At 45.2% G+C, this 16,664-nt stretch overlaps 2 protein-coding genes across 4 annotated transcripts in view; one reads left to right on the top strand and one right to left on the bottom strand.

The window, feature by feature from the left end:
* SLC22A18 (solute carrier family 22 member 18) overlaps window positions 1–13,072 on the top strand; it is a 121,699-nt gene extending 108,627 nt beyond the window's left edge. For 2 of the 3 annotated variants that reach the window (XM_019519723.1, XM_019519724.1), the window contains exons 8-10: window positions 253–354; window positions 4,047–4,167; window positions 10,533–13,072. In XM_019519723.1, the coding sequence (XP_019375268.1) occupies window positions 253–354; window positions 4,047–4,167; window positions 10,533–10,720 (411 nt within the window). In that variant the 3' untranslated portion in view covers window positions 10,721–13,072. The remainder of the gene's footprint in view (window positions 1–252; window positions 355–4,046; window positions 4,168–10,532) is intronic. The other variant, XM_019519722.1, reaches the window with a different exon arrangement.
* A 249-nt stretch (window positions 13,073–13,321) lies between these two features.
* The window catches only part of PHLDA2 (pleckstrin homology like domain family A member 2), a 3,889-nt gene continuing 546 nt past the window's right edge, over window positions 13,322–16,664 (bottom strand). Inside the window, exon 2 of the mRNA XM_019519982.1 lies at window positions 13,322–13,439. Coding sequence (XP_019375527.1) covers window positions 13,322–13,439 — 118 coding nt within the window. The remainder of the gene's footprint in view (window positions 13,440–16,664) is intronic.

Genomic DNA, 16,664 nt, shown 5'->3' with positions numbered 1-16,664 from the left:
TGATGAATGATGTCTCACAACCACTAACTGAGATAGTGAAGTAACCTTATTTCCATTTTTCAGAAGGGAAAATTGAAGCAGAGATGGGACCTGATCTCACCTGAATTCGCTCAGTGAAGTGACAGTCAGAATTACAACACCAGACTTATGATTCTCAGTTCTTGGCCTGCAACACTAGCAAGAGCTCCAGCCTACTGGTTGATATAAGGATTTCAGCTAAGATTTAACTTTTCTTATTCACCCTTCTTCTAGGTGATCCAGGGCCTGGTAATTGGAAGGTTAACTAATTACTACACAGAACATACCCTACTCATGTTGGGCGTTGTCGTTTTTGGTGGCGTGGGGCTAGCCTTGGTAAGACTCAAGATGCGATTTTCAAAAATGCCCAAAGAGGAACAAAAGTATACATCGTGTGGGCGGTATCACTTCAACTACAGCAGCAGCACAATAACTCTTCCTGTAAGGAAGGGGAGGTGTGAGCCCACTATCACTAACTAGAATGGTTATACCAATACAAAACTTATATGTAGACCAAACCACTTGAGTTGCAGAACCCAAGGGCAGTCTGAATCTCCACCTTAATCTTGCTGTCTTGTGAGTGATGCAGCAGATTGAGGCATCTTAACATTCCTATCAAGGCACAACTGTTTAATTAATTGAAACAATAGAGGAATGAGGGTCTTAAAGAGAAAATGAGAAGCAAAGTGAGTGAGATGTTATCTTTTATTCATTTAATGCATTTGCTGGATGCAGGAGCATTAAACAGTATCAAGAATAGTATGAATGAGGCTGCATAAGCTTGCTGGGCATGTCTTCAGCAATAACAATGAGAAGTGAGTAAAAGCACAGTAATTTAAATAGCCTTATTAAAATTTCACTGCATCTATCACTGTGTTCATGCCACTCACTGTGGCTTAATATGACAGATTTGGAAGCAATCCAGGCCCGAGAGGATCCTGGTGGCTGCTGAGGGGGTTGGAGTGGGAGGATTACAGAGCTGGCAATTAGACCATGCCCAGAGGGCTTAGGACATCCTGACAGCCTGGGCCTGAGAGAGACAAGGGTCAGGAATGACTTCCCATGAGAACTATTCATAGGAAAAGGCAGCTGCAGGCCTTTTTGCCAAGTCAAGCTTATTAAAAAGCACTCTGTTCAAGGCGTTGCCAAGAAAACATCCGTTTCTGGGGTGGCTTTTCATAATGGAGGTCAGGGCAGAAATAAGCTGTGTGGAGGCAACTTGTCATCAGCAGGACCTTAATGCACTGATTACAGATATTGGGACAGGTGTTTTTTGACTTGGACCCTCTTCCTCCATGTTGCAAGGGAGAGTGTCAAAGGGTACAGAGGTAACAATTGTATTGCTATCAGGGGATACTCATACAAGCTGTGGGGATAGGGCTGTAATGCCAGAGCATAGCAAAACCACTCCAACTATAACCCTGCTTCATTCAGGGTCAAAACTAGGATAATTTAGCTCACTTCTATCATCAAAGGCTTATGCAAATATAGCGATTACATCATAACAACTGATGTGCTTACCCAAACAGCAGTCTCTCCTCCACTTTTAAAGCAGATAAAAATGTAAGTTTGGCCATACACAAAAAGATAGCCATTTAACTTTTTCCTTTTACTGTGCCCCTGCTATCATGGTATTCCAGAAAGATGCTGAGTCTACAAACCAGCTTAAAAACAAATTCAAGTCCCAGCATCCAGACATACCCTAATGTACATCAGAGACTGTGGCCTTCCAGCTAGGGACAAACATTACACATAAACTGGTTTAAGCGATCAGAAACTGGTTTAAGCCTGTAACAGAACAGACATTCAGCACACATAAACCAGTTTGAAAATGGCTGAAACTGGCTTGAGGTAAACCTGGTTGAATGTAATATCAGCCTTAACTGATTTGGGTCAAACCAGTTTATGCAATGTCTGTCCCAGACCCCTTGCTGGTTTAAGTTAAATCAAACTTCCCCAGCATCCCGGCATACTCTCTGGGCTGGGCGGGGCTCTCTGCTCCACAGCAGAACTGGCCCCTTCCCTCTGCTCCCTGCCTACAGCTCTGGCAGAGAGACTTGCAGGCAGTGCAAGGTCTGCTGGCTTCCCCCTGCCCTACCGCCCCCTTCCCCCCCTCACTGCTTAAGCAGAGATCCCCTTCCTCCTCTCTCCCACAGCACGGACAGTAGCCAGCATGTGGTATGCTAGCTAATGCTGCGTAAGGCAGCTAGGACAGGTTAGCAGATTAGCTTTTGGAGCTAATCAACAGCTCAGCTGGTAATGTCCCTGCATTCCTTCCTTTGGAAAAAGCTGTTTAAGAAGAGCTTGAACTAATGAGCAACACTTTGTCTTCTGATGGGGTGCTAAATGCTGATAACAGAGATGATAAATGCTCTGTCATGAAGGTGTGAGGGGACTCCCTCCCTAATCACAGCATCCTGCTAGGGCCTGGCCATGCCCCCCTCTACTCAGCCCTATAGAAGGGAAGGGAGGGCTCCTCTAGCACCCCCCAGCTTCTAGCCTGAGCCACTGCAGGCATGTGCCAGCATTTTATCAGTTCAGAGGGAATATGTGTACAGTTACAAAATGATCAATTCATGCTCAGGCTTTTTGAATGTCTGTCCCTAGCCTAGAGCATTAGGAAGTGGAGGAGGCATTCGCAGCAGCAATTCCATGTTTATCTGTCATTTCCGTCATCTTAGTGCTCAAGACTGATGGGCCCACACAGCATTCAGGAGCTATCATTCTGGCATTGATCTGCTCTGACCGTTCACTACAGCTACCACAATGTCTGGGAAACAGCTGGTTGCTGTAGCTGTATACACTTCTGATCCCTGTTTGGTTCCTGCCAGCATTTGCTCTTGAAAAGGTGCTTCTGTTATCCTTGCTTTGTTCTGACTATCTTGCACACCAAGGCCTAGAACGTGCACTCCTTCCTCCAACACTAAGGCCCCTCAGAGTCACAACCATTATCTCTCATGTCTCCAGACAGTGAATTAATCTGTAGATCTTAATCCAGTTAAAAAAAACTTGTTCTTAACCTCAGCATCACCAAATCATGAGTTAGAACTGTTTCTGGGCTTGTTTTAACTCTGTAGCCAGGAGGCACCGACTGGATTTTATTAAAGAAAAATCCAGTTGGTATGATACAATGAGTAAAACTTCCGGCTTAACAAAGGATAAAAAGGATTTCTAGACCACAATAGAAGAAATACACCTTGAAAGTTAACCCTAGGATAAGAGACTTCCAAGAGCAGGGGAGAGAGTAATTTCCTTTCCGTGCCCCAGAGAAATGAGTTAATTTGATCGGTGAGGATTTTGAGTGAACTGAGAGCTACTTTAGCCCCATCACATATGTGTTCAGTACCTCTCACAGTACTAAGCAGCTGGGAGGATGTCTCCCTTAAGGATTGTTCAATAAGATTTTACAGGGATACACTCATGACCAGGAGACCCACTCCAGATTACTAAACATGGAGAAGCTATTGGCAAGTAAATAAACAAACTGGATTAGAAATCCCAAAGAACAGCATTACATAACCTACGTTATCAGGTTATTTTGGCAAGTGTAGTTAAGCTTTAATTATTTATGATAATGAGTTAGGTGGTTTTGTGTTAGTAATAAAGACTTAATGAGACCATGCTACTCTGCTATTAAACCTTTCCCACGAGGTTGGGAGAGCCAACCAAGGGGGTGGGGAGAAGGGAAGGGGTTATGAGAATTGTCAGACTTTGTGAATTAGCAAAGCTAGGCTAAATGCGGTTTTGACTTGTTCAGTAGGATATAATTTGTGACATGTGCTGAGTGCACATAATACTACATTAAACAAACACAAAGGTAGGATAAGAGACCTGAATGTGCCAGCTTCTCATCTGGTGGAAATCAGTTCTGTTCCATTAGCCCAGTGTCAGTTTCTACCAGCTAAGGGTCTGGCACAGTCTGTTTTTATTAAGTGCTGTGGGGATTGCGTCTCTGATAGGACAGTGCCACTTGTGCTGCCCAGGCTAGCTCTCTAAGAGGCTATGATGTTTTCTGTTCTGCCGCCCAGGCTCTGATGACCAACGTGTTCCATTACTGCATCATCTCTCTCCCCATGGTGTTTGCTTTCTGCACCGTGGGCGTCATCACAGACAGCATTCTCACCAAGGCCGTTCCCCCTTCGGACACCGGTAAGCCTCCTTAATGGGGTTTTTATCCTTCCCTAAATTCAGTCAGCTGCACCTCCTACTCCAGCTCAGGGCTTGTGACTTTTAGAGCCTCCAAGCTTTAAACTGCGAGTTGGCCTGTGTATAAACCCTCTGTGTGCTGCTGAACCCAACGCTGTCAGCCGAGACTTAGAGATCTGTGGGAAGAATGCCGAGTTCCAAGGGCTGAGCACATTACATCAGGCATAATTTTCCTTAGAACAAAGGGTAACCTATATTAGTCCCACATCTTTGCCAGCCTATGAACATTGCTTAGAATGAGCACGACTAGAGTTACAAGGGTGCTTGCAATGAGCCAGCAACCAGCAGCGATTGGCACTGCCAGAAACATAACAAGAGGCTAAATCGTGGAGCTTTGACGTAGTCTGAAATCTGCCCCAGCATAGAGGGTCTGTGCATACTTCTGCATATGCTTAAGGGCTCAGCTCAGCAGGGCCTTGCATCAGTCCTATGTGTTCAGTTGTATTTCAACACCACCGCCCCACCGCCAATCTGTCCTCAGAAACAGCAAATTACAACTGATGGCTCTAGTCCTTGAGGAGACTGCAATGGAAGCAAGTGGCAGGTCATGATTTAGGGCAGGGCTGTCCAGCGGGTGGTCTGCGGGTCACATGCAACCCCTGAGGGCTTAACCTGGGGCCTCTAAACTCCCAGTCTGGGTACCTCTTCCCACCCCATCACTTCAGCTGCTGCTGCTGCCACCACTACCAGAGTCTCCAGGCTCCCTCTCCCTCCCCTGGCTTCTATTGCCTGCCCTCACACTTGAGGGCAGGCTAGGGTGGTGCAGCTCACTGGGCTGAGGGACCAGGAGCAGAAAAGGGACCTGGTGACCTTATGTGATGAGGGTGCACCAGCCCAGTGCAGCAACAAGCGGCTCACAGCATGGCAGGAGCCCACAGGATGCAGGGGCACTGGTGCAGTGCAGAAGCATGATGGAGAACCCACATGGTGTAGTGTGGTGTGCAGCCCATGTGGTCTGTGGCCTCTCAGCCACTCAGAAGTTGGACAGCCCTGATTTAGGGCTATTGCACTTCCTTATGCCATGTCACTGTTACATAGGTATAGCTGTGGTGCTTTAACACTGAGGCACTGGTCTAGTTATACTAAACATGTCATTGCCTGAGAAATCTGGTTTGGACAGCTGCGTGCAATGAATGTTGGCAACAGAAATGAACCCATGCAGTATTAATGACGCGGTATCAAGCAACACTCCACTTACAACTGCCCAGTCTAAGTTGTCATTAAGGCTCAGGCTGCTGGCACTTCTGTAGCACTTGCAAATATCAGTCCGTGTGGCCATATATTCCCATCAATAAAGAAAGATTTACGTCATTTTTTTAACATTTGAATGCTTCTTGCCATGCATCTTGCTACCATAAACAGCTATGCAGTCAGAGTTAAAAATGCAGTTTCTCTCACGCACATTTGCACAGAGATGCTGCAAGGATGAATTTTATAAGAATTCTTGATTGCTGTAGGTTATGTTAGATACTCAGTCATCACATTATTGGAAAGGAAGGGTGAAGAGGCTGAAGGAGTTCCTAAGCATCAGGCTAACCTCAGCTGGAGCTCCAGGCCTTGCTGTAGTGAAAGAAGACTCCCAAGGAAGGAAAGCCAACTACTATGTATCCAGCCATCTCAGAAGAACAATCTGGATTGAAGTTAGATACAGTTGCCTACCCTAGTTTTAGACTGTTTTGGGCTGTTTCTATGGGCTGTTAAACATTTCTACATTTCAGTGTAGAAGTGGATGCAAATCAGTGGTAAACACAGCTGTTGTTGTATCTATTTTTCTCAAGGTACAGCTAGAAATGCACGTGCCTTAAGGCTACCCCGGTCATATTACTGTGAGCCTTCCATCTACTTTCTTCCTGTGTAGAAGCCAGGAGTCCTTTTGTGTGGGATGAAGCGTACCAAACTAGGTTGTCCTTATCTGCAGACCACGCTTCCCATCTCTTAAGCACTGCACACATGGTTCTGGTCACCATAGATTTCATAGACATTAGGGCTGGACAGGACCTTGGAAGATCATCGAGTCCAGCCCCCCACCCCAGGGGCAGGAAGTCAGCTGGGGTCACAGGATCCCAGCTACATAAACATCCAAATTTCTCTTGAAGGCATTCAAAGTAGGTGGTTGAACCACCTCCGATGGCAGGCTATTCCAGACCTTGAGGGCTCAGATAGTAAAGAAAGTCTTCCCTGTGTCCAGCCTGAAACAGTCTCGCAGGAATTTATAACCGTTCAAACTTGTCATCCCTTGGGGTGCTCTGGTGAACAAACGTTCCCCCAGATCCTGGTGGACACCCCTGATAAACTTATAGATAGCCATCAGATTGCCCCTGAGCCTGTGTTTTTCCAAGCTAAAGAGCCTACATAGATGCAGTTTCCCTCCTGTAGGGGATCCAGTGTTGGAAGAGTCAAACTCCAAATTCTGGCTTGCACATGCACCCTCCCCACCCCACACACACAGGCATGGGTGTTTGCAAACCCCAGTTGCAATTTTACCCACAGATGGTACAACCTGTCAGGAATGTTTCTTAAAGCACTTTTGGATTCCTTCTGGGTGAAAGCCTTTGGAAAGGTCACATCCTTGACTTATTTGTAAGGCTGAAAGCATTCCCATTGAATGCACCATAGATGAAAACTTAAAGAAACCAGTTAGCTGTTCCTGAGGTAAAGGCCTACATTTTCCTGGGCACTCAGTTCTGCTCAAATTAAAATTTTCAGTTTCAAGACATTTAAGAAATGTTCAGTGAAGAGTGAAAGCTGTGGGGGAAGGGCAGTAAATGGCATTTAAACATAGAGCAAAGTTGGAACTTATCCAGATAACTCTCAAAAGGGCTTTTGTGAGCAGGGGGAAACAGAACATGCCCTGATTTTAAAGCCCAGAGGCTACATTCAGACACAAATGATAGAATTCAGTGGCCTCATCCTTATCCTTATTTGCGTATGTTATTAGGTCACCATGCAATTCAGCCGGATTGGTAGACTCTTCACAGGAACTGAGGGGGGAGTGACACTCCAGGGTGGGTTGCAAGAAAAGATTGCATTGCGATAAGGGAGTTGTGTGTGGGCTCAGGGGTAAACTGGCAGGGACTATACCAGGTCAGGAATGAAGTGCATGTTTGTACAGTGCCTAGCACAGTGGGCCACAACTACAACTCAAGCCCTTCAGCAGTGCAAATAATAACAGGTGGTCTGATGTTTGGGGTTAGGGCTAGATAAACAGATGATGCAGCTGGAAGATGTGGACTGCAGTGCTTTAGCAAAGGCAGGTGGCCAGGGAAAGGGAAAACCGGGCATAAAAGTCGCATGTCCAGATCCAAAAGCCAAATGCCATCTGTTCACCTTTTTATGTTTTTGCATGAAAAAAATTAAAACGTTTTAACAATAAAGTCCGCTCAGGCAGGGGCAGCCATTCAGTCCAGAGGGCTGAACACAACAGGACAATGCATGCGGGTTGGAATAGCAGCACGGGTGTCTCATGGAGAAGCAGGACTATTAAAGTGCCTGCCACCCATTTCCGATCATGGGAGGCACCACACACTACCTGTTCCACCCACATATCAGCCACACTAATCTCCTGATTATGCAAACATGAAATTTACACTGCAAATTAGTCATTTTTAGTTACGTTTTCATCTTTTTATTAGTCAGTGAGAGTGACTTGATAAGGTCCCACCCTGCCCTGCCTCAATGCTACAGTTGACATTCAAGCTTTTTCATATCAAAAAATCAGGATGTGGTGTTAGGATTTCACTTTAGCCACATTCACGTGATTGCCCTGTTCACCAGTGGAATTTCTGCCCTGCATTTACAGTCTTCTGTAGAGCTTTTCATCATCCACTACAGAGGAATCAATCTCTCCACTGACTTTCCTGAGGGTTGAGTCATGACAAGAAAGAGGACCCACCCACAAAATAGGGTGCCTCTCTCATAAAGGGGATGGGTGGGATAGATTATTCTTTTCCACTGGCTGTAAATGTGATATGCTCTCTGCCTTTTCTAGATAGGTAGATTCCTCAGGAAATATGTACACTCTAGGATGCTAATCACTACTTGCAGTAGGCATTCAGCTCTGTGGATGAGAGCTTGAATTCCTGAAGCCATTTCCAATTAGGGCTGATGACTTTACCATTCAGTTTTAACTTATCACTGGGGCTTTCAGCTGAAAGGAACAGACTGGAAATGATTTCATTCGTTTCCCTTTGATTTTGTCTCTTCAAAGGCAGGAAGGCATTTTGCACTATGTTTGAGTGCCATTTATCTACATGCAAGAGCTGATGGGAATGCTGCTTGAAGCAGTCACAGTTTGTCTCCGTACAATGCCTGGCAGAACTCAATCCCCTGTCTTAGAAGGGAGATGTTTCTGTTTAGGGGTCTCCTTTCACAGGCTCGTTGCTTTATGGCACCATAGGTGGTGATTCTGTTCAATGGTATGAGCATAGCCAGAGGTTAAAATAGAGCTTGAACAAATTGAGCTCTCAGCTCTGCTTTTATCCAGTATCCAGCAATATGGCAGCCTACCCTATATTGCTGCATTCCAGCAGCCTGCATCCTGCTACATGACCCTGCTCTTGGAACAGACAGGGCATACCCTGTTTGGTTTTCCTAGCTCAGTGTGGCTCCTCTCCATTACTCAGACTGCTGATCCATAGCCTGCTACCTGCCTGACATTTGAATTAAACTACACTATTGCGTGATGATCTGAGAACTGGTCTAGAGCAGCACTATAATCCTAGCATGGTTGCATGATTAAAATCAAAAAGGAGGGAGGCTAGAGTATTCAGAAATGTAGGAGCTCAAGTAAAAGCACCAAGGGGAGGCCAATGACCCCACTGCCCTTGCCCAGTAGACACCTCTGGACCTAAACCCTGAAGTCTATAGAGAGTGATTTGGAAAACTGAGTCAGGGAGATTATGGGGCTGAGTTGGACAAGGTAGGGTGAGGGGCTTGGAACAGATCAAGGAAAGAAAAATGAGAACAGGTCACTTGTGGTGTGAGACAAGGGAAATGGCTGGCAAGAGGGGAGAATTTTAGGGAGAGGGACCATGCAGAAAGAAAGGTGGGGTAGGCAAAGAAAGAATTAATGCAGCTGCCACTTCTGGCATTACTTGGCCTGCTTCCAAGTTTGAGTGAAAGGTACACAGCATATAGATATTTTGCTTAATGAGACACTTTTTAGAATGGTACCAGTAAGCGCTTCACTTTGAGCCCTACAAATGCAAGCTCATCCTAGAGGCGGACCATAGATTGGAACCTCTCAAACCTCATTGGTGCCTACAGCTAGGGGGATCTAATTTTGACCCATCTAGTTTTTTACGAAACAGAAATCACTACTACCTTACTGCAGATTTAAGTGTCTCAGAGGTGCAGACCTGGCAACCCAGCCAGTTTAGAAGCCAGATCTCTGCTTTAGAAAAAAAAAAGAGTGCCAGCTCAACTGTTAACAACCAGTTTGGCAGTTGTGTATAGTAATGAGGTTCGTTCAAATGCCTGGCTAGCGGGGAGGGGGGAAACGATAGAAAATGTCTGTATGGTTGTTCCCACAGGAGAAATGGCAGCTTTGAGATCCACACATCTCATGGGATAGCCCCACGCATGATTCCCAAACCTGAGAACAGACCCTTTTGTTCTTCCTAAACAGTCAGGACACCAACACACGTTTTGTTTCATCCAAGCCTACACAAGGGGACCAACAATCCCACAAACAATGGCCAATGGTATTACTCATTTGCTGGTAGCAGTCCCCAGAAGCCTTCCAGAGATATTTCCTCTCACCCCCACCCCCTCTTTATTGGTTTATTTCTCAACTAGTTTTTAGCACTCTGGATGAAAGTGCAGTACTCCTTAACCCCCATTAATGTGACACGTGGTTGGATTGCCACTATTCTCTGCCCCACAACAAAAGGATTCAGAGTCTCTGTTCTGATCCAGATCCCTACTACTCCAGTATTCAGTCTAAACTACAAGAATGGAATAGTGCAGGTATGCTCACATATTGTGCTATCTAGACAGAGCTCAGGGTGCAGCCCCTATACCTGAAAACAGGACTCTTGTTCTTCCTAACCAGTCAAAAATGCCGACAGACTTGCAGCATGCAGGGGCACTAAACAAAACGAAATAAAGTAATTTAGATACAAAGGCAGCAGTGTTGTGTGGTATGGACTACAGTGTAGATAGATAAGAGGAATTATGTGATGCAATTGCCTGTGATTGATAGCAGGAAACTAGACCTTGTGACACAAGGTTCATTCCAGCTGTATGTTCCTTTGTTACTACAATTAACCCATACCTTCTCCATGTTTGCTCTCTGCTATCTTCTCCAGGTGCCATGCTTGGGATATGTGCATCAGTTCATCCCCTGATGCGGACTGTGGGCCCAACAATAGGTGGACTTTTGTACAAACAATTTGGAGTCTCATCCTTTGGTTACTTGCAGCTGGCTGTCAACCTAGTTCTGTTTTTGTATCTTTCAAAGAATAAAATCCCCCCTAAAGAGGAAAAAGTTCAATAATTCAGGCTACACAGAAGTTTACCCCTTTGTCCATAAAAATTAAAAAGCACTTTAAAACCCCCCCCCATATATGAGTGTATTTTGACTGCAGCAACCAAGATTGAAAATAAAATGCATTAAACCACTTCTGCATATTTCTGCCATGGATATACTTAGAAAGCTACTACTTACAAAGCCTTGCAATAATTCATGGAGCTGACAGATTGCAGATACTCCAGAGCCTTCGCAGATGAAAAAGTCATTTGTAATTGTATAGCAAGCACTTAACAAACAGGACTGGACCATCAGCTGTTGTTAATTAGGATACCTCCACTGAAGTCAATAGGGCTATACTGATGGATAGCAACTGGAAATCCACTCCCCCTTTCTCTCTGTTGTAATCAATGCCTCCATCAGGCCCATACGGCAAATGTTAGAGTGACAAAAGATATCAGAACTAATGATTCCATTCAGTTTACCAATAGATGCATGCATCATCTCTTGCACTACTAGTGTGGAAGTAAAGGCACATTGGCCAGTATTTTCAGGGGAAGCGTCCCTACTGTTGGCTCCCTAAATCCATACTTAAACCATGCAGCATATACAGTTTAATATAGCATTTTGCACAAAAAGACGTAAGTGGAGAGAGCATTTATGGCTTAGTGTTAAGCCAGCATCGGGCAATCCATAATAAAACACAGCTTTTTATTTAGATGCGTGTAGTATACAAGGGCTGTACATGTTGCTTTTTCATGTGGCATATACAAATCTCACTAGAGGAGGGAAGGCAGGCTAAAATGCAGCAATACAAGACAGGGGGGAAGAAACAAGCAGGGTTGGAGCAGAAGACAAGGAAACTGTACTTTTTCCTACTTCAGTAATCAGACATTTCTATACATGTTTCTCTCTACCTACCATCCATACACAGGTAGAGAACTAGGTCTTTCTTCTGTACATCCCAAGAGGTGACATCTACAAGCCATCTTCACACAGCAAAACATTACTTACCCAGGCCTTGACTCACACTTGACTTCACTGGTCCTCTTGGTTTTGCACAACCATAGTCTTTCCCAGGACCCTTGTTTTGTTAGCCCCTTTTTGTTAACCTCATTTCTGCCTACGTTGCTTTTGGTTGCTACATGCTGTTTTTATTACCTGTAATTCCCTGCAATGCCCTCAAGCAAGAATTGAAGCAAGTAGTTTTAGCTGGTTAACAATTTCAGGTTCAGGCCAGTGGTAGGCAACTGAAGATCTTGCATTCAAGTCAGCTTTTAGTGCCGATTGCTTCCCCTGCACCACCCCATCCTTATACCCCCACCTTCCCAGTGTTGTAGGTATAGAGGCTGTCATTTTATGTTAACAGAATTGGTGATAAGTCTTGCAAGATTTTACTTTAGTACACCCCAAAGTTCTCCAAGCCCTTAGATTATGTATACGTTATAAGAGCAAACAATCCAATGGCACTTCCAGCTTTTGCATTAAAATTGGAAAAGCCTGAGAACAGCCTCTTTCCTTCACCATGCCTGAACTTTGCTGGATCTAGAAACTGTGGAGACATAGGGAGATGAAAGACAAGGTAGGTGCATGTGTATACATGCATGCCTTTCAAAACCTGACATTTCAGGTCAGTCCTTATGTTATCCTGAAACAGGTAATCTGTATCTCTGCTTCAAGAAGTGGGAAAGTACTTGCTTATTTTGAGGGTTAAGACAGGTTATCCTGCCCCCTCTATGGTATGGGGTTGTTTCAGAGGAAGATGAAAGCAACAGTTGCTGGATTCCTGGTTAGATAGACCAGAGGCTTACTATATTGCAACAATTTCCATGTCACTAGTTTAGATACAACTGTGAATGTCTACACTAGATGCTTGAAGTGCAGTACACCAATTCTACTGTGCATTAGTGCAGCAGACAAAACCCATGCTATTGCACAGTAGAATTAGTCTACCACACATTAGCATCACCAAAAAAAGCATGTGCCAGTGATAACGCACAGTAGTGTTGATTATGATGCATTAAGGTAATACCTATAATTACAGGTACTAAACTTAATGCGTTGTAATTACAGCACATTAATGAACATGTAGACATGTAGCCCCCACTGAGCTTTTGTTTGGAAACCAACTGAGACAGGACCTTCTCCCCTGTCCCCTCCATTCCCCCCCAAGATAGAACAGCTTTCTGGTGCCAGAGAACATTGGTCATTTTAGTGCTAGCAGAAGTGTCAGTGTTACTATATTGCCTCTCCAGATGGAGTCTGAACTCTTAGCGCCACAGCATGCTGCAATAAAAATTACTGCACCAGATTGTATAGTAATAAAAAAGTGAACATTTCAAGTAATTTATTTGGAATGGACACATTAATGCAAAAAAAGCAATATTAAGACCAATAACTGCTTAACAACATTCATCAAAATAAATACAAATATAGATACTACAAATAATTTAACTTTTTACACCTATAGGTGCTGAATATTTTTTGCATCCCATAAATAGAAGAGAGTAGTTTGCAAAGCGGAACCACTTAAAACACGTGGAAGCTTCACAAGAAGTCCTTTTAAGAAAGTCTTTGGTTTTTAAGATTAAATCTCATACAAAGCTCAGGGCTCTTTCCTTAGCAGCCTCAACAGACTTGAAGGAAGTCACGGTGCTTCCAGCTTTCTTCTTTGTATTCCTTCATTGGTACCCTGTCACACTTCAGTCCAAGACACTTGATCTTGTTTTTGATCCAGCAGTAAGTTCTAAAGAGAACGAGAGAGAAGTTGGTCAGTAACCACGCAAGAGACTAGCATTCTTTACAAGTATGAATTTTCAAAAGGAGCTCAAAAGGAGTTTGGCACCCTTCTTACAAATGACTTCAATCTAGATGCACATTCCCTTAAAGAAATCTATTAAAAATGTCCTTTCTTGCATCCTCAGCTAATTTGAGTAATTATTCAAAAATCACACCTGTTAGTCTAATGAAAGTGCAATACAACACAGAGGTTCCCCACTGTCCATACAAACATAGGAGAGAAACCCTCTGCCATTAGGATGGGATACCAAGACCTAAACCCCTCATTGCAGCACAAGCTGAACAGCTGCACTTTTAAAGGACCTGGACCCACATCTATAATTTTTTTTTAGTATTCCCTGGTGGTCAAAACAGCTTAGCACTTCACTGCAACCATGAGTCATCCACACCTAGTACTACTGAGGGCCTCGGTGTCAAGTAAACCATAAGGCAAGGGAAAAGCTACAAGAATGGCCATCACTGTTACAACTAAAGGATACCGAAGTAGGAGCAGAAAGAGACCAGAGGCCCAGTGGCAGTTCTCATCCACACAGAGCTAACCTAGATGGAGCTACTTGCCATGCTTTCATTAGCAGGGCAAAAACAAGAAATACAGCACCTCCTGTATACTGCACACATCTAAATAAAAATCTACTTTTTACTACAGACCACCAGACACTGGTATAGCATAAATGTGCTCCAATTAAGTCTTTTTGCATAAAATGCTACATTTCTGCTTTCTGGGAAACAGGAGGTTGGCTCTAATGGAACTTGCAGGACAGTACAATTCATTCAGCCCTTTAGCGCCCAGAAAGACTGCCAATTCCCTCAATCCGGATGTTCACTTAAATGTGTGGCTGCTAAGAACAAGTCTAAAACCAGCACTGTTCAGCCCTACAGGAAAAGCCTGCGGCTCCTTTTCAAGACATTAGGAGTCTACATACAGTAAGAAAGAATTAGGATAAAGCACTTTTTAAGCACACCACAAGCAAAAGCCTGAGAACACTAAGCTTGAAACAACTAACCATGTTAGTTTCCAGGGGAGGGGGTCACTGAGGAAAATTGTCACAAAGTTAGATCAGCTTAAGACAAACTTTTCTGTTTTCCAAAGCAGTTAAACTGGTCTCTAGTTTCAACTAATTAAGGGAACTGCTGGCTTCAACAATATGAAGTACTATGAAGGCAGAATAAATAGATCTTGCACCCATGCACAAATCTGAGACTTATCTATGCAGGAACACTCCTGAACTTTTTGTCTGAATCAACATTCAAAGTGGATTAAGCTGTACTGAATCCCTGTGCAGACACTGCAATTCACAAGTAAAGTGGCCAAGTTGTGTTAATCTGTTCTACCCTCCAACAGCTTATTTCAAATGCAGACAACTTCAGTTTGTCATCAGGGCTCTGAGGCCTGGGCCGTGCATGCAGAGGAAGCAGCGCATCAGATGCACAACCTAGCTATCCCCACAATATATCTCCCATTTTGGGAACTGTTTCCAGACTGGAGTAAGCTACATTGGTCTCTGTGCACAGTATTGCCAAACACCAAGGGAGTTAGTTGTAGTTAATGGGCTGACAATTCACACCCTCACTTCAGGGCACATTCTCTGCATGTCCAAAGCCTTGTTTGGAATTACATGTACACAATCCCAGAGCAGCAGGGCTGTGGATGCAGAGTGAACCAGAAGCAAGGCAGGTTTTTATTGCTGAATAAAGGCGTCTGCGGGGGCAGATCATCTATTCACCCTGGCAGCTACATAGGGTGAAACAGGGCCATCTCTGGATGTGAAAAATGAATGAACACCGACTGCTCTGCCATCCACTGGGGAAGATGGAAGCCTGCAGCAGAACACTTCAACCTCCCTGGACACTCCATTGCTGATCTCAGGATTGCTGTTCTTAGGCCACTACTTTTAAGAACTAATCTAAAAGGGAAACTGGAACTAGAAGTCATTTCCCCCCTTCCCCCGACAAAAAAAAAAAACAACAACAACAACAAAAAACTGTAAAGTACAGTTTAAACAGGGATTATGAATTCTTCTCTCAATACCTGGGCTCTTTCATGACCTGCTTTGCACCTATGGGTTTACTGCTCCTTTGCTTCCCCTCATAGAACTGCCCTCCTTTCCCCATCTTGTCTTTTGTACTCCAACTTCTCTCTCCTCTCAACACTCTTCATCAGAGGCTGGGACAAGACATGCAGAAAGCAGTGAACTACATTGTGCTCTCTAAGTAGCTCTTATGGAGCTGGTCTAGAAATACAGCCCCCTCCTCCCCCCACCATCATGAACAGGACTAGCCACTTCTCCACTGACATCCCATTCACCTCTCCCAGCTTCCCTGCCAGAGGCAAGCCCAGATTCTTATCCCATCCCTCAGTTAGCTTTTGCAACCCACTTTGTTCCTACGCTCCTTTGCTTTTTTCTCCTAGCACTGCCCTCCTCCCTGCTTCCTCCCTCTCCCTCGTTTTTTGTACTCCAGCTTCTCCTTCTTACCAACACTCCACTTTCTGTGCACTTTCTCCCAGCCTCTGATGAAGCTGACTAGGCTTGGCAGGCAACAGCTCCTGCTCTCTACATAGGCCTCATTTAATCAGAGTAGAGGTGCCCCCTGCCTTCAGGCCAGCGGGGTTAACTACCCATCTCCAGTGTCACCCCAGAGAGGCTCCCTACCACAGAGCAGCTGAGGGGTGGGTAGAGATGGACAAGACCAACTCCCTCTCTCCAGTGCCACCTGAGACAGACTCTTTGGGGGAGAGCAGTGCAGTGTGGATGCGTGGCAGGGGGTGGACTGAGGTGGCCCTGGGAGAGATGGCTGGTCCTGTGCCCCCAGAGAGGCTTCTCTGGCCAAGAGCAGCCTGAGGCAGATAGGTGGGGGTGAACAGAGATGCTCTTGTGCCCAAAGAGACTAAGGGCCTCCCTCCAATGCCACCACAGAGAGGCAGCCCAGGGCAGGCCCATGGTGGGGGTGGGGGGCGGACTCTCGGGTGGCACTGGAGAGAGGCAGCTGGTCTCGTGTCCCCTGGGCAAGAGCAGCCTGGGGTGCACAGAGATAGTTTGTGGGCACGAGACCAAGTACCTCTCTCCAGCGCCACCCCAGAGAGGCAGGAGCCCGAGGCGGCCGCCTGGGGGGGGTGGGGATGGCACGGCACGGCACGGCACGGCACGGCGGAGCGAAGGGGGGACGCACCTTG

This window comes from Gavialis gangeticus, unplaced genomic scaffold (assembly GCF_001723915.1).
Source record: "Gavialis gangeticus isolate Ggan-Ray unplaced genomic scaffold, GavGan_comp1, whole genome shotgun sequence".
NCBI classification, from domain to species: domain Eukaryota; kingdom Metazoa; phylum Chordata; order Crocodylia; family Gavialidae; genus Gavialis; species Gavialis gangeticus.
This window is presented reverse-complemented; position numbering and strand designations above follow the sequence as displayed.